Source organism: Hippoglossus hippoglossus, chromosome 18, assembly GCF_009819705.1.
Source record: "Hippoglossus hippoglossus isolate fHipHip1 chromosome 18, fHipHip1.pri, whole genome shotgun sequence".
NCBI classification, from domain to species: Eukaryota; Metazoa; Chordata; class Actinopteri; order Pleuronectiformes; family Pleuronectidae; genus Hippoglossus; species Hippoglossus hippoglossus.
In genome coordinates this window covers 12,628,979-12,652,507 of record NC_047168.1, presented here as the reverse complement: position 1 = coordinate 12,652,507, position 23,529 = coordinate 12,628,979, and the positions used below count along the sequence as shown (strand labels likewise).

Below are 23,529 nucleotides of genomic sequence, written 5' to 3'. Positions count from 1 at the left end.
ATGAAACTGAAACGGTGAAAAGGGGGAAGTAACTCGTGTGACACGTGGAAGCTGAGGTCGCGGCAGGTGAGTCTTGATTTTCTTTGGACGACGAGGAAACGTGGACGTATGGCATCATATAGTGGAAAGAGAGAAACGTAATAATAGAGCTGAAGCTTCCTTAATCCACGTTTTCTGAAACAGAGGTCGATTTCGGTTCAAACCAATTGACCGAGGTCGAAGCTTATTTAACAAATAACAGATTTTTTTTTCTGTCCAGAGTAAATCCTGACTTTCCTGATTTCAAATAAAAAAGGGAAGTTAAAAATCTGCAAACATAAAGTGCTTTTCGACGGGGGGGCGAGCGGAGGAGTCCTTCAGCTGAAGACGGTTCGAGGTGAAGAGAGAAGCAGGGAAATAAAAATCAATACGAGAAACATGGAGCAAAGACGAAAATATAAATTTAAAGAAAAATAAACAACGGTCAAAAAAAGAAAACGTGTTACCGACTTAAAAAAGGTTGTTTTCTTTCAAATTAAATTTAGCGAGTGTGTCAATATATAACTTAATAACTTGGTACAGTAAAAGTCACGAAGACGTTTAGTTTTATTGTGGATATGACCTGAAATATGTTCGATAGCTGCTGCTGTTGTGATGATGACGAGTTCAAAATATAACGGAGAAGAAAAAATAACATTTGAGACGATGGAACCGGAGAACGTTTGGTATATTTCTTGCTTGAGAACATGACGGAATACTTCTGTCGACCAATCGATGGATTAATCGTTTGTAGCTTCGCCCCCGAACCACAACTCCGACTCCAAATTTGGTCCGGTTAAATACGTCTAATTACGCGTCTGATTTACTGAACGTCTTTTTCGCTGTTCGCTGAAAGAGAAACCGTGACACCTGTGAGTCGTGGATTCAAAGGTCGTTTCTCTGAGCCCGACCTCGACTGATTGGATGACACGAAGCGCTGCACCTCCAAAGCTTCGTCCGTAAACGCTTTGGCAGAGTCGAACCAGCTTCCTTCCTTCCTCCTCCTCGTGTTCTTTTTATATTAATCAGATCTAGATATGTGATTCTGCATCGTTTGTCCAGATCCTACCACATAAACAAACACAACCAAATCAAGAATTTACAAAAACTACCGCTGGACACCAAACAGACTGATATTAAAATGCTACGATTCTTTTTTTTTTTGTCAGTTTTCTTTTTTTCAGTGTTTCTTCCATTTTGTGATCAGCACATCAACTAAAATCAAACATGGCCACTCGAAGAGAAATGTGTACAAACGGCTCGATTTGAAACGCTGCTCTTCTCGTTCAGATACTGATTCAATCTGAACTGTCCGTGTCAAGTATTCTTTTTTTTTCCTGAACAGTAGATGAAGGCCTGTATAGAGAGAAACGAACCACACGCACAAACTCACTGGACAAAAAAAAAATAAAAAAATGACGAGTCATTTAAAACCACTGCGAAGAGAGTGGTGATAAAAACATCTGTCAGGGGTCACGCAACACACACACACGGCATTTTGCAAAAAAGAAATTCACAAGTTTTTTTCTTCTTTTTTTTTTTCATGTGGGAGAGTCTCCGTCACATCGCGTCCTTTTCACCATTTTGTGTCAGTGTGCCAAACAGTGCTGTGGACACAAAATGGTGCCGCAAGGAAAAGCAACCTGGTCTCTTCCTCTTTTTTCACATCTCTCGTGATCCAGGGTGATTTCTTTGCCCCCGTCTGCGGCCATTCAGTGTCAAACAGGCCGCAGGGGGAGAGGCCGAGGAGGAAAGCTCTTACGAAGACAAGTCCCGGTCCCCTGGCGTCCGCAAAGACGGACGCGTTACTTAAGAAACCGTCTTCTTTCCGCCCAGGTCGGCCTCCTTCCTGTCCAGCCGCATGTACGGCTCAAAAGCTGAGGAGCCGCAGCCGTAAGAGGACGTCAGTTCGTGATGAGCGCCCCCCAGCAGCGGCATGGAGAAGCAGAGGGAGTGTGGCGGTGGGATGCCCAGCCGCGGCGAGGGCGGGGTGCCGCCCAGGGATGGCAGCGACAGCCCAAAAGTCCCCCCTGATAGGGAGCCGGGTGGAGTGCTGCTGCTGATTCCAGGAGAGGAGCCTCCGCCCGGGCTGCTCAGCAGGGAGCCGTTGTGATGCGGCCCCAACAGGGAGTTGTGAGGTGGGGCGGGGCCCGCCAGGAGGCGACCCTGCTCCAGGAGGCGCAGGATGTTGCAGGTGGCCAAGGACTCGGACGTGGAGGAAGAGCGTTTGTCCGAATCTTTGGTGGTGTCCTTCTTCTGCTTGGTCCGGCGGTTTTGGAACCACACTTTGACCTGAAACAACAAAACCAGGAAGAAATGTTCGTCATTTTTGCTCCAAATACAAACTTAGTCTGCGGTTGAAGCCGTGAAATGAGAACTTAAAAGGGAAGGAATATTTGCAGAGAGTTGTATGCGTATATTTGGTCCTTTAATCTTCAAAGAACCAAAAAAGGTTCTTCTGCTAAATATGTGGAACCTCATGAAGTATCCACATGTGTACAGATGTGCAGATCCTGGATGTTTCAACAAACATTTACATAAAACCATCAGGAATTCCCCCCTGAACCTTCACATGCCTCAAAGTTTGAAGTTTTCCACAGGCTGAACTCACACAAACATGTTACGATTGACTTCTTTGTGACCTGCGCTCGCTGCACATCTACCGTGTTGCATGTTGAGCGCTGCGAGCGGCGAGAGCACGCAACGCCTCAGCCATAACCCGGTCATACGTGCGTATATCCGTGCCGAACAAGCGGAGATGCTGTAATCCCCTGGCACCAGCCATTGGATCAACTCTGTTCGTTTTTCTCTGCACATTTGATCATGGTGGGTCCTGTGCGCTCTCTCCTCTCTCACACTCCACAGCCCTAACAGGCCGGAAGTGCACATGTGGGAGAGGGGGGAGTGATACTCGCGCCGATGCATCCTTCAAATATGATGCAAATGCACCAGAAACTGAGATATTGGTGCAGGAGGCTGCAGAGGAGAAAGAAAATACAAAAAACTCATGATCTCCATCAACATCTGCACCTCTTCACGGCAGCAAACTTTGGAGTTTCACCACACGAGCTGTCACGCCACCGGCAGCAGATCGAGAGGAAAGCTCGGTGAACTCTGCCTGTCCTTGTCCGCCATGTTTAATTGATGGCGGCACAGCGTGGCTTTAATGTATAGCGTGTGGTGAAGTTGGGGCTGACTGAGATGTTGATTGGAGGGCACGGTGGGGTCACAGGAGATCGCTGCACGGAGAGCCACCTCCGATTGGAATCACACACATGAAAAATGTATGCGAGCCTGACCGAGTTAGAGCGGCCTCATGCAGACTCTTCATCTCTCGCACTGTGGCAAGAAGAGCGGCAGCGGGATAATTAAACGCTCCTCTTCTTCATTTTGTTCTGATTTAATGATACATTTTGTTTTGTCACAGTAATTCACAATCTTCACTCCATCACAGCTGCAGAAAAACACGTTCACACTTATCTGCACCAATGCTCATATTTTAAAGAGTGGACGGAGGCTTTCTGGTGCAGATAGTGTAATGTGGATTTCACCACATGATCAGCAGGTTTATTTCCCCACTCTTTCCTCTCGTCCTCACGTCTTCACCGAGGAAGTTCAAACAACAGTGAACTGAAAGTTATTCGGACGTATCGGCCTCGTCACGATTTTTCACAGAAATCCAGTCGTCTAATCCCTGAGCCGAGGATTTAAAAAGAAACTCACAAGCCTGTGAAACGTCTCGGGTTTAATTTAATGGAATAAAAAAACTCGACAATCATCGTACAACAGCAAGACGACACATGGAAATACACACAAATAAAAGGAATAAAGTGTCTAAAGTCTGGGTGAAGGTGCAATGCAGGCACAGCAGGAGTATGTGGACACACACATTCACAGAGAGGTCACATGTGAAGTGGACACACACACACACACACACACGCTTGCTGTGAAGTCATCTCACATGACCCCGTGTCTCAGTAACACCCTTGACTCTGCTCGAGTACTTTTGGATGTGGAGTCAAGTTTTTGGGGGTTGAGATATTTTAAAGTTTCAGTTGCACAAAAGCAACAAACTTCAAAAAGCATCTTAACTTTAATTTTTAGTACAAAACACCCGGTGAGCAAATTCCTGTAGTTTCCTCTCAGCTCTGTATTGATTGGAGAAAAGCAAGCGGCCTTCATGCAGCCGGCATCCCTCAGCTTTCTTTTGAAACACCTGTGGGCGGCACAGGTTAGAACTCAAAGCGTAGCCGTCGATGGCGCTGGGAGCCATCGGGCCGACCGGTGTTAACCACGGTATCAGTACAGTATCAGTGCGGCGTGAAGGCGCGGCTCAACAGGCAGTGAGATCATCGCTTCAGCCACTGACCACGACGCAAATAATGGGATCGGAGAGGATCCCACAGCTCAGAGAGGAATACTGACGCCAGCAAGTCTTACTGCAAAGAGCCGAAAGAGGCACAGAGGGAGGGATGGTGGAGATGGAGATAAGAGGGGAGGGGCGGAGAGGCGGCAGGAGGGCAGGGCCGGCAGCGGTAAACCATCTGCGTCTCCCTCCTCTCGCTCTTTACCTCTTCTCCGTTCACACTAAGATCTCCTTCTGCATTTGACTCCATCGCCTGCCTAACACCCGCTTCCCATAAAAGCCTTTCACTCCAGATGAAACCGCCGACCAATCCGCCTCCTTTATCCCCCTCGCCGTGGGCGGGGCTCGGCCTCGGGTTCACATCACAGTCCTCCTATCGATTGCCGAGGGGGGAGAAGAAAAGAAAAACCTTGATGGTGTTTTACAGGGATTTTATTCGAGGGGAAAATGATGAGAAGAGAAGAAGGCAAAGCTGCCTTCGGTACATCTACACTATTGGATGTAAATCCTTTTTAATGGGATCCAGAGTTCAGAGCTGGGGCAGAGATTACCAGGGGAGATCTAGATCTGCCGTGACCTGCATTTGCCCCGACCTCGTCCTCTGCACCCCGCCCCGCTGCACTCTGGCCCGCCGGGGCGAGGACGTGGTCCGGGCCCGGGTGAGGGGGGCGGGGCTGAGGCGAGGAGGGCGGGGCTGAGGCGAGGAGGGAGGGGCTGAGGCGAGGCGAGACCAAGACTCACGAGGAAAGTGCTGAGCAGAGCAGGGAAACAGGAAGTTCACATACTCTGTGAATTAAAATCCCTGTTATTATGTTTGTAGGTCAAACGTCCATTAGTTTAAACAGTTAACGTCCTCTCATCAGTCTGTTGGTGTTAAATCAGTTGTTGACTAATCCCTTAAAAGACCAAAACTAACTGTGTGGCATCAGAAACATTATCTTCTACTGAGGATATATACATACAAATACAGCAAAAATATACCCATTTATGTATTTTACTGACATATTTGCATAGAATATGTCCATGTTGTATTTGCATATTGATATTTCTATTTTTATCTTATTTATTCAGGATTCAGTTTCTATTTTTATTTTATTCTTACATATGTGCTGCTGCTTTGAGCAGCTTTGATCAATAAAGGTCTTTCTTAAAAACAGTCATTGCAATTTACTAAAAAAAATGAGGGATAAATAAAATAAGGTACTATTAAATGTAAAAATTATAAATGTTTTGTAATTTAGTAAAACAAACCTGGGAATCCGTTAATATGAGGGATCAGTCGTATTGGAAAAGGGTTCATATTTCATCTTTATAAATTTATTGTAATTTAATTTACAAAAAAATAGGACGGCCATTACCATTGTCAAACAGTAGTAAATATTGAATTTATTAGGATCTATTATCTGCAGTGGATTAATTCACTTTTTATAAACTGTAATATCACAGCAGGACAGTGTATGTGGGATGAAATACAATAAACTACAGTCTCCATGTTCATGTCATATATGAACATGATTTAATAGTTTTCTCTGAACAATAAGTTGCTGTTTATCAGGCTCCAGACGCATAGAAAATACTTCTATATTATAAATGATGAATTTATTTCTGTTTTTTTTCTCTAAATTAGTTCTTTTCTTGACAATAACAAAAATAAAGAATATTACAAGACAATAAAGAAAGAAAACATGTTCCCACTTCTTTCTCGTTCATTTGTCTCGTTTTCCTCCTTATTCTTAATTTTTCCAAACAACTTTTTTTCCAAAGACCTTTAGACCCAAAGTACAAATTATAATTATATAACAAATATATTCACTGTGTCACAATAATGTCAAGATTGTAGAAAAACAAAGAAAACGTTGATTTATAAGTTTTTAAGAAGACATCAGGAATATATAGGATGTATGCAACTATTATATTATATTATATTGATGAAACTAACTTTAATCTAATTGGTTTCTAAGTTTCCTCCCTGTGTTAAATCCCACTCCACTGTTTCAGACCCAGGTAGCTGCTGTGTAATCGAAACACGTGTTAGGGGATGAAAACCAAAAGGATGGAGGGTGAACGTCGGCGTGGCCGGATGAATTCAAGGTCAGGGCGGTGATGATGAATCCGTCCTGCCTGTAAACACGGGCCAGTCGGGCAGAGGTCAGCCAATCGGAGGCCTGCGCTGGGAAACCAGGCAGCTGCAAACAGAGCGTAGGCGAACTGGGCTAGAGGTAGAGAGGTTAAGCCAGATCAGGACCCAGTGTAGAGAGCATCCATATGTGTGATCCATAAACCAGCTGAGCTCCGCTGTGTCCCAACGTGAACCTCTGATTGGAGGAAGTTGGAATAAAGACGTCGCTTTAGATGTTTTTTGAATAATTCTCACTGTTGTTTTAATTTGTTTTGTCCTTGTTTCCGTATCACTCGGGGTTTTAATCACTTTATTTCCCTGCTTGGCTTCAAGGCTGAACCGAGCTAAGCCACGACGACGTAAAGCGTCAACATAAACATAAAGCGATAAAACCCCTCCTGTCTGTATGGTTTAATACCCATAATGCAAAGTGAAATGCAGGATTGGAGCGGTAAATTCTTTAAGGAGGACACTTGGTGTCTTTCACACTTTCCATGACCCCTCCAGCCGCTCGGTGATCCCCCCCCCGACCCCGGGCAGACCCCCTGATCCCAGGCATGTGATGAGCCGCAGCAACACAATGAAAACTCTTTTTCCGTGGAGATTGTACCAGGCGGACCAGCGAGCGTTAAACTGTACGTAACGGACCAGCGGATACGCCACTGTACGTCACGTAGAGGACTGATGGCAGCCGGTGTGTGTTCAGATGCAGTGTGTGTGACGAATTTTCATATTTCCTGGGATATTTAAGTAAAGTCTCACGAGTCATTTGTGCATTTGATTCAACTTTGGAATGCTTCACCTCTTTTTCCGTCTATTTCAATTTTTTGGAAAACTTCTCTAGACTGACATATTCTGTTATTTCTGTCTATTCTCTGCTGGTGTTCTGCTGCTTCTTGACATTTTTTGTTGCATGTTTTTATTGTGACACATTATTGAACCCCATCTTGAATCCAAGGTGGGGTTACATCGCAGGAATTTGGATAAATTACCTCTATATTTTTGTAAAATACATTCATATATGAAATAAAACAAGATGCAAGGTTCTTTCCAGATAATCTCCTCTCTCTCAGAATCTGAATAGATACTGTACAAACTGAATCCATGTTGCTGTCAGTGTTGGGATTACAACACTGAACCAAAAACCATGGCTTCCTCAACAGCTTCCTCAACAGCTTCCTCAACAGCTTCCTCAACAGCTTCCTCTTCCTTCCTCCTCGTCACTCTCCTTGCTTCCTCTCCTCGTCACCCTGACTCCAAACCTCACACCAAAAATCATCATCACCACCATCACCATCCACCCTCAAACCCCTCCACCGCCGCAGCCCCCCCACCCATCACCTAACCCCACCCGGCTGAACCCGGTCTGGTCCTCCATGGCTGCAGCACATGTCCAGCCAGGTTCAGCCAGGGGTTAACGCCGTCTTATAGAAGCGCTGGTAGATATGGCTGCCTAATCCTCCTTAGCACAAAAGCACTTGGGACTGTTATGAGGCCTCCCGCTCTCCTGTCCATCCCTCCCTCCCTCCCTCCATCTATCCATCCCTTCCTCCCTCCATCCATCCATCCATCCATCCATCCATCCATCCATCCCTCCAACAATCCATCCATCCCTTCATCCATCCATCCATCCATCCATAACAGCCTTTACCTCTGATGAGCTACACTCATTCAAAAAAAATAAAAACCAAATCACCTTCAACAGAAAAATGTCTTTCTCATGATTCATAAAACTCTATAGACTGTTTTCTATTATTTTTTATATTTATAATTGAAGGAAGACAAACGCATAAGAGATGAAATCATAAAATCAGCCTGACTGATATGAAGGTTTGGGGGCCGATGATGATACAGAAATCAGGACACTATTATTATTATTATCTACCTTATTATATACGAGAACTCTGCCAAGGCCCAACAGTCCACTTATGAAACCATATTAGATCTAGATGTTTATTAGGATCTGCACCAAATTAAACACACATAAATATCAGCCCCCTAACATGTCTGATTTTTATTCATCAAGATCCAAGAATTATTCTGTGAGAAATCAACAGAAATGTTAAAAAACAAACGAACGATCCCACAATGTTAAAGAACGGGATAAAAAATTCCTGGATCTGCCCCCTGGACTGGATCTAGCCCAGAATTCCACGGGCTCTTGCCGGACCTTTGTCGCATCCTTCTACCAAATTTCATGGAAATTGGTTGAGTAGTTTTTACAGAATCCTGACGAACAGATGAAGGCTGATGAAAACATAACCAGAGGTAACGAACTACAAATAAAAAAGAAAACACAAATACAACCAAATATACAGAGCTTGATTAACAAAATAAAATGAATGTAAATATATATGTGCATCTCTTGTGCATTGTGTATTAAATGTGCGCATCTTGGTAATAAATCTTAGGTAATAAAAGTAACTGTACACAAATAAGAAGAGGAAGAAGGATGTAGAAACGTTTTCATTAAATCTTTGTGTGAGCTGCTTCTCTCTGGATTGAAACATGTTTTTTTAAACAGATTAATCTTGTGAGTTATATGACGAGATTTTACAGACTTTTCAGATTTTTACAGATTCTCAAAACTCAGACGAGAACAAGCAACAAACGCTCTGTTTCTCTTATGGTTTATGCTGAGAGAGAGAAAACAGAGAAGTCTTTAAACCAGGGAAGGTTTCACAATTTAGATACTCGAGTTAGAATTTTCACGGAATAAATTATATATTTTACCCTTTATGTTTTCATACGTGACATTTTTTGTACGACCCTGGAGGAGGGATCTCTAATGTTTTTGTAAAATATGTGATATGGGATTTTGTCTTAGGAGAAAATGATCCGAGTACTTGACTATTTGTATTTTCTGCTTCGTTATACTCCCGACACATTTTTAGAAAGAAATAGTAATTTTTACACCAACAACATTTATCTGATAATAACTGTGACTTATTCAGATTAATATTTGACATAAAAATCATGATGATTTCATAGAATATGATCTAATAGGTAAAATTGTGAATAATTAATATTGTTTAAAAAAAATCTAGAAATAAAATAAAATACCTTTAAATAGACTTTATTATAGTTTTATTTCATACAATTTTCCGCTGCATTTGTTTGTATAAATACAAAAATATTTACACAATCTAGAACTGTTCTACGTTAATGTTTTGACTCATTGTGATTAAATACTTGTACAATTCAAAATTTGAATTGTAGAAAGGCCTCGATCCAAGAAACTCATCATCCATAATATTTCAAAACTTCATTCTGCACAACAAGACTCTTGTTTTTTAATAAGTAGAAGTGCCTGTGTGAATTTCCTCATGAAAATATGGAGGTGTTGCGTGGACACATGGTGAGGACTCAGACGTCCCTCTCTGCCGGCAGGTGTGTGTAAGCTGCCGCGCAGGTAATCCTCCACTTTAATTGCATTACACATTTTGCCAAGCGAATGACACAAAGTGGCTGCATGGAAAACCTTTGACCGCACCGATGAGATGAGGTCACACCCAAGGCTCTCAGTGTGTGTGTGTGTGTGTGTGTGTGTGTGTGTGTGTGTGTGTGTGTGTGTGTGTGTGTGAGAAAGAGAAGAAAAAATGAAAACCTCTTGTTTCTAATTTTGGTGATTTCCACGTCAGTCAAAGGATTACATGCTCCTCCATATGTTGGAAAATTACACCATCCTCACACACAGACACAGACACACACCTCACTCTGCCAGAAGCTGATGAAACAAGTCAATTCAATCTGAGTAATTAAGGACAAACTAAGTCTTCATGGCTGTTATGTTCTCTGAGGATCTAATCAGCTGATTGACAGGTCGTTTCCTGAACATCCCTGAGTGGGACTGAAGCTCCTCCTCTCAGGACGACGCTCTTGAAACATGCAGAGGAAAGAGTTGGTTTCTTTACAGTACGAAGACCAAACATTTGAACTGGAGGACACAAAGCAACAAGTGTCTTTGCGTCCGTCAGCGTGTCTGTCTCTCTTCCTATCTCTTTCTCCATTCACACCGTGCGGACAATCCTCGCCCTGTGCAGCCGCCTCCGCGCTACATCTGCACAGCCACACGTCATGGCCGGGTCCTCTACGGCCCAGACGGGTGGCCAGACACCGGCTGTCTGGGCCCATCATGGAGAACAATACACACAACGAGGACATTCACTGAACGTAGACCCACACAGGAGCACAACTTGTCCTCTTGTCTCCGGCGTCTGCAGACGGACACAGAGATGTGGGACCTTCTCTCCAGTGTGTGGAACCAAAACCACGTTTTAGACAAGCATCTGTAACGTCTTAACAAGGAATTCAGAATGATCCCGTTATTTTAAACCCTTTTTTAAATGAATTTCTACACTCAGTGGTCATATTGTCTTGATCCATTCTGCCACACAGTCACCATAAGTAAAAGGTACATGTATGTGAGGCCTGCACCCTGCTGCCATCACCAGTCACGATTTATCAATGCTTGGTCTATTTAGATTATACTGATAGTGGCATCATCCGCTTACAGTCCACAGATCTGTTGTTTCTTGTACGCTTTTCTGCTGAACGTACTAAAAGTAAGAGCTGAGAAATACCTGTCATCCCTCGTCTGAAAGTTTTCACAGCTTCCACTAAACTGTGCCGGAGGCTGTTTGGACTCAAGTATTTGTCTGACTAATAGAAACGACAGCAGGCAGAAGACGAGGGGAAGTGTCACACTGATGTCGGGCGACGTAAAGACCTGTCGCAGGGTCGGCTGTGTCACATTAAGGTGGGCGGTGATTCTCGGATCATATCCAGCAGCTGAGTTTATTAACCTAAAATGTGTCGCGGGCAGGTGCTTCAGGAGGCGGGTGAACACTCGGTGGCACAAGAGCATCTGAATGCTTTCGTTATACGTTTTTTACACATTGTCAAATGTGTCCCTGCTGGCCACCGTACACCCTCTCTGACTGTCGGCCAGGAAAACAAAGAAACTGTGTCAAAAAAGCCCAAAAGAATTCATTTGAATAAACGATAATATAGGAAATGATACAATGCGTCACAATACGATACAATGTGGTACAGTACGATACTATACAAAAGAATACGTCGCAATACGATATGGAACAATGCTGTGCTGTACAATACAATACTGTACGATAAGATGATATTTTGTATGATTTTGCTTACATTCAGCCACATCTGTGCGTTGTGCAGCCAGCTTTACATTAAAGATTAAACATGGCCGAGCTCCCTCCCATTTGCTGCAGGATTAAACCAGTTTAACTCGGCACAGGGGCCATTAAATCCATAGCTTCTCCATGCAAGAGCTGCAAACAACAATGGACTGATACAATGGCAGCGAATAACGTCAGCTGCACTCAACTCAGGACGACTGTGGAGGAGCTTAAAGTGACCACACAGTGTCCGGGAACCTCCTGGAGCCTCCCACTGACAAACCAGTCGGAATAAACAGGGACCCGCTGGATAATGAGCAGAGCTTTGGTCTATTTCTATATTTCTGCAGCTGAAGTGTCCGGCAAAGTTTTAAAAATCGATAAGAAAGTTGGTGTTTTAAACATCTCTTCACATGGAACTACATAGAGGAAATGTGTAAAATAGGGCGTGGCTGTTCCATATGTGGTGATTTATAATAAATTCCCATGTGTGTGGATGTGAAACTAGAGATGAGGAAGGTTCCATTCAGCAGTGAATGATTCACATGCAACATACCTTCACAATAAGAGCTGGAGCCTCCATGAGCATCCACAGGGTCCCCAATAAGAATCTGTGTGTGTGTGTGTGTGTGTGTGCGTGTGTGGGCACCCCCCCTCCTGCTGTGTTACCCTGTGGCGGGGAGCCACCTGCCGGGATGAAGGGACAGCTCTGAGCTGCAGGTAATGGATTACTCAGTAACGCGTTACACCAGAGTGATTAGTGAAAGAGAAAAAAGAAAGTCATAGATTTTCTTTGGCAAAAAAGTTTGCATACACATGTTTTATTTATCTGGAGAGTCAAATATCATAATAAACCTTCAGTCAGGATTTGAAGAGCAAGTCGAGTTTTACTTTTTAATATTTCTGCTTTGATCAATGAGAATAACATAAAAAATTAAAGTCTGCACCATCGAAATTTTTGGGTTTACAAGCGTTGGAAGACGAAAAATAAAAATTAAGACATTTATTTGAAAGAATTTCTGACTGATATCATCAAAAAAGTAACGAAGAATGAGTCTTGGTCGCTGTTTGTTTTTTCCACACTGCGGTTTTACGCACTGCTGCAGTTTCGTTTTACGCACATTTGTCCAGTTGTGTTTGAGGAGAGGGTTTGGGATCGAGTCTGAGGTTTTATCAGGACAAACGTTTGGCGCAGTTTCACTTTAAAAGACAAGAATACCATAAAAATGTGAGACCATTTCCCCAGAGCAACGTTTGGAATCCACAGTTTATTAATCCAAAGGCTGCGCGTCACGACGAGAAACGCTGGTGCCACGAGTTTAATAATTTATAATAATATATTTGTTCATGAATAAGTCATTCGTCCATCTATTTTCAGAAATATTTACAGTGAATGTATTTGTCTTAAGTTTCTGCAAAGGTCTCTGTTTGCGTGCGTAAAAGAAAGATTTAAAAAACAAATCCACATTATTTCTTTTAAGTTTCTGTATGAGTCTCTTTTTTTTTACGTGCGTGCGTGCATGTGCTTCCTATGTCTGCTGCCTCATTGCGTGATCCTTTTGAATACCTCACCAAACTAATTGGAGTTACACCATGGGTCAATGACCAAATCCCCAAACATTGTTAAAAAAACACTTAACGATCCAACCTCTCTGTAATTAGTATTTGTCTTTTCAGTCACAGAGAAAGACGCCTGTCACGTTTATATAGGCTAAGCATGTAGCCTGAGGTCTGTTATATTTATAGCCTATATATTTATTTAGAGTGACTGTGGAATTATTTGGTTGCTATAAACCTTATAAATAAAAGACATGAAGACAACTTGATTTCTGGATTTAGTTGAAATCAAGTATCGAATCTCCATTTAATCAAACAGACTTAACGAGAAACGAAAAAACCTTTTCCTAAAACCTAAAGAACACCATGAATGTACAACCCGGTATAAAACTGATCTGTCATCGGTTTGAATAAAACGTAAAACTCCAAACTAAACTAAAACGGAAAATCTGGAAAACAAGAGCAACAGGCCTGAAGGAGCTTCTGTCTATGTACATTTTATTATTAATAATATTTAAAAAACACTGTTCAGATAGATAGATAGATAGATAGATGGATAGATGGATAGATAGATAGATAGATAGATAGATGGATAGATGGATAGATAGATAGATAGATGAATAGATAGATAGATGGATAGATAGATAGATAGACGCTTTAAAACCATTTGAGCGTCAGAACCCAATTAACTGCAATAACACGCAGAGATGAATCCAAACAAGCTGCTTTTAAAAAGCACCCAAAGGTTTTTTAGCGTCTCCACCTTTTCCTCAGTGTGATTTCTCATCATTAGATTTGATTTGGTTCATTTGCATGACGCGTGTTTTGTCTCCGAACAGAAAGGAGGCGATAATAAGACAGAAAACGCCGCTAACGCCACGAAAAAGCCTCTTTGATCGCGCGTGAAAGCTGCTTCGATAGCAACGCAGCATTAAGACATGTCTGCACAATGGGCCTAATATTTCCCTCCGCCATTACCGAGGAGACTTTTATTATTAACATGTTGTTCTCACTTGAAGGTCAGACGGGTTTTTCATTCAGCCAATCCTCTGCTGCAGCAGCAGCAGGAAGCTGGGGCCCTCCCATTAACACCCCTAGTGTCAGCACTAATGAGGGACACAGTGGCTGCTCTGTGCTCCACACACACACACACACACACACACACACACACACACACACACACACACACACACACACACACACACACACACACACACACACACACACACACACACACACACACACACACACACACACACACACACACACACACCACCTTTATGTTTGAGTCCTGGTTTTTTGTGTGGTTAGATAATACTGTTGCTTCATGGTGCGTAAATTCCTCCATGTGTTATTTTACTTCCTTCAACAAGTGTTTAAAGAAATGTCTGCAGCACAAAAGGCCCCGGAAACAAAACCCTGCTCTTTCATAGCACGAGTGAGAATAAAATGTGCCAACGTCTAAGCATTTTCGACACTTTTATTTTATGACATTTTACTTTGAAGGTTTGTTTTCGAGGTTTTCGTTGTGAAACTTGTCACAGTTTCCAACTAGCATCTGTGTTTTTTTATTTTAGGAGACATTCTTTTTCATAATCGGCCCCAAAAGCCCCTTTTAACACAATATATGATCATAACAGGAAAAGCACTTGTTAGTTGTAACTTTAAATGGTTCTGTTCTGTTCTAATGTTCTAAAAAACCAAGACCATGAAAGTGAAGCAGCTAAATGGAACCAAGCCATCGTTCATTTAATTATTTATATAGTTTATCTGTGCTTTTCCTACTGTAGCATGTCTGTAACTTTATACAACGTTATTGTCTGTTATTTTATTTTGTCTACAGACGCGTTAGTTGCTTGATGGAGTGCGTAAAAGCGGCGGATGCGTATCCAGAGAACAAAGTGTCTGCAGGTTTTCAGATGGATAATAAAAGTTCAGGGAGTCGTATCAGGCCTGAAATGCTTGAAACGTTATGTGACGCAGCTGAATGAACAAGATTTACACTGTTTCACATGAATTCCTCTCAAAAACGAAACTGATATTTAAAGGATACAACATATAAACCTACAGTGTGTTGAATAAAATGTTTTTAAAATGGTAAATACCACCATAGTCATTAAAATACCGTTTGTGGAAAAAAGGTGCACTTCAGCCAAATAGAATGTCAAAACTTATTTATTTAATATTTGTAAATCTAAATAGTCTAAAAATCTAGAAAATAATATATTATTGGTTGGTCTGACACTTCTGGTTTATTGTTCCTGCGTCACTTAACTCTTCTAGAAGTGTCCTATATATAGACCATAGCGTGTGTGTGTGTGTGTGTGTGTGTGTGTGTGTGTGTGTGTGTGTGTGTGTGTGTGTGTGTGTGTGTGTGTCCATCTTATGACTAACACAGAGGGGTGGGGCTCGTGGCGCTGCAGGAGGGTTTGAATGTGTGTGTTCACACTGAGGAGCAGTTACAATCACAATACCACAACAATAACAACAACAACAACAACAGCCACAAACATCCAGAACGTGACCATATATTTTAGTGTAATACACAAAGCTGCTCAGCGACTGGGAGACTAAATAAGAAAGAAGGTGTTTTTTAATTTTTGTTTAGTGAAAACTGATCACTTGGTGGTGATTATTTCCCTCTCATTCCAACAGCCCCATGACGTCAGACCTCACTGAAATGACTGGAGCTGTTGAACTGTGGTTCAGACGTGACAGATATAAATAACGACATGTTGACTCATCTGATTTTGATGCTGATGCAACCTACTGGACTAAAAGCGTTTTTAATAATGTATACATTTCATGCATATATATATAAATAACTTATTTAAACTAGAAATTCAAACATATATGAACACAGATTGAAATTGAAAATGCAAAACTATATTATATAAAACTTAAGGCCTCTAAACTGACTTGTTTCCACAAACCTCTGGAGTTTGTTTACATTGTTTTCTCTGTATTTCCACCTTCATACAGTTGCCTGTACATTCACATTAAAAACACACGTGTCTGTGTTGTTGGACTTTAAACCTTCACGTGTTCATTTAGTAAAGGTGGAAGGTAGGAACCCGTGTTGGGCGTGGCAGCTACCTGTCTCCTCTCTGATTGGCTGAGGAGCCAATTAAAGCCTCTGAACGAACCAGAATCACTCAGATACTAAATAAAAACTCCTGATTGATTTGGTCCCATAATTCTGAACTACCACTGTAAACTACTTGTAAAAGTTACTAGCTTGTGGCTATGGAGGCCTAACTTGTGTCTTTAGGTGAATTAAATACTGGGCTCACATTTGGTGGAAACGTTCTTATTGGTATTACAATATTTAGAATCAGGTTTTATATTTCTTTGGTTATTATCCACAGACAGTTCACTGAGATGAGTCTCGGTCCCGGTGTGTTCTTACCTGGGTCTCGGAGAGGTTCAGCTGCCGGGCGAGCTCGGTGCGCTCCCGGCCCACGACGTACTGGCACCGCTGGAACTCGAGCTCGAGCCGGTACAGCTGCTCGGCCGTGAAGGAGGTCCGCGTGCGCTTGGGCCGGTCCAGGTCGAGGCCCTTGGGCAGGACGATCTCCCGGATGGTGCCTTTGGCGTCTGTCCAGAGGAGAGAAACGCAGAAAAACACAGTGTCAGTGGATTTTACTACAGAAATACTACAAGTTCAGACTCTCCTCGGTTTATTGTGAGATATAGATTATTAGACCATTAATATACAGGTAGGTGGAGCATTCATTAGAGAATAAAATCTCATAAAACCAAAATGGACGCACTGGTTTTGTAGTTTCACGCACACACACCTTCCTCTGGCTGGAATGAGCGAAGGCCTATACGAGCTAAACTGGTGTGACACTGGGACGATGTGCGTCTTTGAGATGAACAAACTACTCATTTAACACGAGGGATGGTTCAGAACACGCTCTGTGAGAAAGATGCATATTTACGCACGTCAGTTGTAAATAGCAGATCTTGTCTGTGATGTGCTTTTATCAGTGGCTGTGTCGGTGCTCACAATAAAGCCACAATCTTGTAGTTAACCGACTTCATGGTCTTTAATCCACGCAGATTAAAAACTGAATCACCGGTTGATGCGTCGTGGCCAAAACTCTGACTCAGATAAATTCCGCTTGAACCGCCTGCGTGACGTGATTTCAGCCACTGGCTACGTTGGGAATTGCACGTCCTGTTCTCCTGGTGCCAAGTGAAAGTGAGTGAAACTAAACATCGCAGGTGTAAAAGACTTTATCCCAAACTTTATCTGGCACGTGACGTTGTAATGGGGATAATAACACTGTGCGTAAAACTGCTCGTTGGAGTCCTGACTGTGAAGCCCTGCACCGACTGTACAACTGTGTGTGTGTGTGTGTGTGTGTGTGTGTGTGTGTGTGTGTACACTTGTGTTCTTGTTATTATTATTTTTAAATATTCTCCTTCCTTGGTGGAGGCGTGTTTTTGTTAGTGTTGTTGGTTTGTTTCCCTCCAAGTGATCTGCTATCAATTTGAATTATTTATCTGCTTCGATATGTTCACCCTGGTATTGTTTTTTAAAAATAGCAAAAATCTGCTAAACCTGAACTAATTTAAATAATAGAAAACATTAAAAAGTATAAAAAACTACACGTTTTAAAAAGGTAATTTATGATGCATTTAATATTAGTGCTCCTGGACGAGGGGGTCAGAAGTTCCACCCCGCCCTGGATCCACAGACCCGGTGGATATACTCAGGAAAAGAAAAATAAGATAGGAAATAAAATCGTCATGAAGTTTTGCAATAATCGACAAATTACTTCTTTTTAAAATATTTTCTTTCCACAATAAAAACTCCGCGTCCCCGTTGACTCCACAGCAGCCGAGATTTGTTCGTATTTATCACATCCGAGGCCAGACACGACCTCCTCTTTGTCCATGGTTTTGAAGTCATGAAATATGCAATCCAATAAAATATGAAGAGTCCTGAATTAAATATGAAACAATACTGATTGAACCAAACATCCAAACTGCAAGAGCAACAAACACGGAAAGTTCAAATAGACTTTCTTTATTTCTTAACACAACAAAAAAGGCACAAATAAAACCTTCCTTCTGTTCTGTAGTCGTGGTGATAAAGTGTTAAAACGCAGCAGGAGCTTTGGAGGAAGGACACGCGCGTAAACGCGTAAAATACGTGGGAATTAAAGGAGATAATGAAATGGTGACTTGCTCCGTTATATTCACGCACGTATCTCAACCTCTGCGTTATATTCTCAAGTGTTTATTTAGCCTACACATGCACGAACCACGCAGTAAAAACACGACAGATCTCCATCTTTACGCACACGCATCATGACCGTACGTCATGTGTCGCCACGGGAAGTGGGTTCGGCAACACAACGGGCTACAAACCGTCCTCACGTCACACGTGCACGTTTATACAGAGTCGTACATTTTAGCATATTTTTTTTTAGTTGTGGGCTCCGGAGGCCAAACACAAAAAAAGCTCAAGCTGTGATGGAAACATGCGCAACGAGAGGAAAGGGGGAGCCGGCGCAGACCTGCTGACCTCCCGGTGACCTCGGCCTCTCTGCGGAAAACACGAGCATCCAGACTTCAGCTTTAAAAAAAAAAAAAAGGAAAAGCCCTGACGCTGCAGGCCTCCAGAACGAACTGTACAAATGTCTGAACCCAAAAAGCACCATGCCTGAGTCCTCACAGGTCAGCTCGTCATGCATGGACTCCATCAACCAGCGGCTGATGCAGCAGCAGCTCCCAGGATTCACATACAGGAAACATGTGATCACCTGCCTGTCGAATATCACATCAGCAAAGATAACCTGGACTGTGTGTATGTGGAGAAGGAGCAGAAATAAGGACACATAGAGGATAACGTGAGTAAAGGTCTCACTGATGCAGCAGCTGAATTATCTAACAGGACTATTTCTAATAATGGGAATAGGGGAATGAAAAGAACTTAAAAATAAATATATGTATTATTATTATAGCAGCTGCTTCAAATACAGGCAACATCTCACATGGAGCTGATTCTTACTCTTTATTTTGTATTTCTTCAACCTGCCTCTTCGTCATTTCTCTCGTGTTTCTGCTCCTCTCACACCCACAGCAGCAGCAGCATCATCATCCTCCTCCATTTAAAACCAGCCGTGACATCAACACTACCCTCGTGTCCTCGTGCTGACTGAGCTGCTCCTGGTTCAGGACACAGCACCGTTCAATACAAGATCAAACCAACCAGGCAGCGGCCATCGTATCCACAGCGTCCGCCTGCAGCCGGGAATTGATAGGCCGACATATTGACTGTGTCCAATGCAGCCAGCAGCAAAAAAAAAAAAAAAAACCACACAGGCTGTAATTTAATTTGATCATATTTTTCTTTTTCTTTTTAAATAAACGTTTCCAGGCAATTTTGTTCCTGGAAAAACCAAAACCAAAATTCATATATACAAGCAGGAAACCTCCTCATATATTCCTCATGTTATGTATTCTATGTTTTCCCTCATTTACCCTCTAACAATATTTATATTTACGCGCTGTAAGAATATTAACAAATGTCCTGAATGAAAATAACCTTGTAAAACAAATACACACGTGTATAAATATAAATATGTTTTCTTTATGTTTTTGGAACCTAAGATTTTCTGTGTATATTTACTGCACAGTTTGTTTTATTTTTTACAATTTAATCTGCAAATATAAATATACATTTTAAATGCCCACAAATATTTAGGGCATTTTAAGGTGTGATGTGACTTTAAGAGAATATTAAATAAAAATAAATAAATAAAAACAAAGGATATTAGCTATTATTAGAGAAACTGTGTGTTTGCTGATTGTATAAATTTGTATCCAAGTAACGTTTATATTTTTGTGGATGTTTTTGGGACGTTGGTTCCACTCAAGGACCAGGGGCCTCCTGCGTGAGGGCGTGGACACTGTACAAACACTGCATTAAATATTATTCTGCTGTTCATTAACGTAACGTTGGCACACAAAGGCAATCAGCCACTGACATGTAAAGTAAAAACACACACGCACACACACACACACACACACACACAGACACACAGATTCATAGTGTTTGCAGATGTGTGTTTTTCTCTCAGCTCTTGTGTTTGTTAACAACACAACGATGAATTTCACCTGCTCTTCATGAACTGTTGTTTTAATATAAATATAAATCATTTTTTTCTTTGTTACCTCGTTTTCAAACCTACAGCAACATACATGTGCTATATATAAATACTCCTTATATATATATATAAATGTGTACATTTATTATGAGTAGACACAACAGCCATATTTCAGAGGCTTTATTTAATTATTTTGAATATTGATTAGACCAATTGATTTGTATATTTTCACATGAACAAAAGAAATTGATATAAATGGGACACGTTGTGCCAAACGATAAATCTGTGACTTCTGTCGTTCAGAGAGCTGTTTATATTTATTATTTGAATTTTAGATTATTGTTTTTTTTTTATTTTAGCAGTGGTCTGGTGTTCCAGTCACTTTGGTGTGACGGAAGTGAAAGTAGCCTATTGTTAGCACAGCAGATGCTTGTTGTATCCACCCTGTATCCATGGCCACAGATATTTACATCATATGTTTGGGAGCTTCAGTCAAAGTTTCACACACTATTTTACTTATTATTACTTTATTTAGACCAATAAAATAAAGTTCATGATATTTGTTATAACAGGCCTAGAGTTTTATTTATTTTTAAATGAGAGAAGCAAGAAAATAAATCACATTTATGTCATTAAATTCCGTTTTACAATATTTATTTATAGTATGAGTTGAATCAGTGTGTGTGTAACTGGAGTGCAGCTTCAGATTATGACCTGTTATTGTTCTGTCATTCTTTAAACGACATTATTGTCTCTAAACCAGCAGTGAATTTAAAATCTTTTGACATCTCGTGGCTTTGACCTGTGAGAGTGAGTTTTTACGCACAGAAACAAACTGCTGTGGGCTTTGTTGTCGCGCACTTACCCCTCACTAATATCCTCCGACAGTAGTCAGGGTCCACTCCCAAAAGTTTGTCGTGTCCGTCTTCGCTGGAGGAGGTCGGCGTGGACGCGGAGGTCCCCGGGGTGTCGTTGGAGCTCTGCACCGGGGACCGGCTCCCGATCTCGGCGCGGCACTTCGTCTCCATCCGGTCCGGACACAGCGGGTTGGGTCCACAGCGGTGGCTCCCATCGCCCATAGTCGTGGCCTGATCGAACATCTACAAGTCAGCTGCAGTCTCTTCGGATGCTCGCTCGCTGCTCCTCCTTGTCTCTGCGGCTCAGCCCTCTCTCTCTCTCGCTACACTTTCTTCTCCTCTTTGCAAGTGTTCTCCGGAGACGAGGAGTGCATGCCCTCCTCTTTCCTCCACAAAAGGGGAAACAAGTAGATCCAGTTACAAAGGAGCCACGCGGTCCAGTGAAGGAGCCGGGGAGAGCTTCAGGTGTCGCGGCATGACGCGCGGTCCGGAGTCCAGAGCGAGGCGGAGGGCGGTGAGAGGAACCTCGGTGTCCTGCTCTAACTACAGCAGCCAGGAGGAATGCATGGTGCAGCCTGCAAGGTACAAGGGGCAACCAGATCTATGGAGGAGCGGGGAGGTGCCACAAACACACACACACACACACACTGCTTAGAAATTAAGTGAGAGGCGGTGCGCAAAACCCCCCTCACACACACACACACACACAGCTGCGGTCACAGTTCACCGTGCACGAGCCAGGAGAGGAAAGTTTCTCCTGGTTCCTCCAGAGCAGCAGCCTGTTACTTCAGCCCCGGGTTCATCCTCTGCTCCTGCGGGTTCTTGGCTGCTTGTTGTCGGTGGATAAAGGGAGAGAGGGTGGGGGGGTCGTCTGTGTGTGTGGAGAGCGCACAGGAGAGGAGGTCTGGGTTCGAACCCTCCAGGAAGGGACCAGGGGGGGAAAGGGGGGAAATGGTCACTTATGCTCCCGCGCTAATAGAAGCTCAGTGGGTCTGTTTGATAGTTTTTTGCTTCACGTCACGAGGAGCGAGGCGGCGGATGGATCAGCCTCTCGGATGTGAGAGATGTTGGTGTGTGGGTAACATTTGTGGTGACACACGGCAATTTACAGTGGCAGGAACCCGGTCACGTCACTTCCTGCCCACGCAGGCTCGCCGCTGATTGGTCCGCCGGGCCGGGCACGTTTTGACAGGAGGATGCGCGGAGCTTCCAGACCGGGATCAGGCGCGGGGACATGAGATGATGGCCGTGCGCGCTGGAAACAGCCAAACGCAGCGGTGCCTGGGTCCCCCCCCCCACCCCCACAGATCTGCATCAAGTCTCTCTTCCACCGTGGAGGAGCTCGGAGACCTGGAGCAGGACGCACAGGACCTGTGGGCCAATAAACCCCAAAGTGCACTCCTCTCAATTTAAACCCTTTAAATCTCTTTAATGCAAGTAAAAAAAAAGATCCATATGAAAGTATTAACTTGTAAAAATACCACTTGGCAAACATACAAATACACGTATGCACATCTCATACAAGACTTTACATATAAAGATGTGATGGAGGTTTCTACATAAACTGATTTACAGCCAAGCGATAAAACATGTCAAATAAAGCCACATATATAATAAACGTGGGTATTTGCCCTTCATTAAAATACATAAAGACCCTCAGAGTTTACACATGTGAAGGGTGGGGGATCAGGGGATGTCCTGTGTTGTCAGATGATACACATCTGTGGTTTTAGGCTATAAAAATAAATCTGATTTGACTCTAATATTCACCAAACTAGGTTCTTCCACATGTACAAAGGTGGAAAAGACACAATTCTAGGTTTTTTTAATATTAATTTTGGTTTAAATGTGTCTTTCAAATGTCAGATTATGTCGTTAAATAATGTTACCGAAGTCCAAAACCTGACAAAAATGACATTCTAAGAAATACACTTCCCTACATATCACGTTTTGGTCAGAGTAAAATATGAATGCCAGAATAAAACATCCTCTCAGTTTGAAAACAAGTCTTCAAAGCTATTATATATAAACCAATATAAATATATATGTGGGACTGATGTGAGGCTTTCTACATAAACAAATCCATGTGGTAAAATATCTTACTATAAATGTACCTTCATTAAAATACCTCGTTAACCAGTTAGTTTACTTTTACATGCACATATAAAAGGTGGAAGGACAGATGATGTCAATTTCAAATCCAGATGAGATGAATTTGTGCTTTTGGGCTGTAAAGATAAATCTGATTTAACTTTAATACATTATTCCACCATAAAGAGGTGTGAAACATTAAAATGAGTGGTTATGATTTGACTTAACTGTGAGTTTCCACTGTGTTTTA

General features: G+C 42.4%; 1 protein-coding gene across 1 annotated transcript; it reads right to left on the bottom strand.

Annotated features, from left to right (window-relative positions):
• Positions 1–1,514: 1,514 nt before the first annotated feature.
• On the bottom strand, positions 1,515–22,299 carry vax2 (ventral anterior homeobox 2). Its single transcript, XM_034569259.1, has 3 exons — positions 21,197–22,299; positions 16,617–16,804; positions 1,515–2,310 (listed from the first exon to the last, which is right to left on the bottom strand). Exons 1-3 carry the CDS (start codon positions 21,429–21,431, stop codon positions 1,828–1,830), a joined length of 906 nt encoding a protein of 301 aa, XP_034425150.1. The 5' UTR covers positions 21,432–22,299; the 3' UTR covers positions 1,515–1,827.
• Between the last annotated feature and the right edge of the window lie 1,230 nt (positions 22,300–23,529).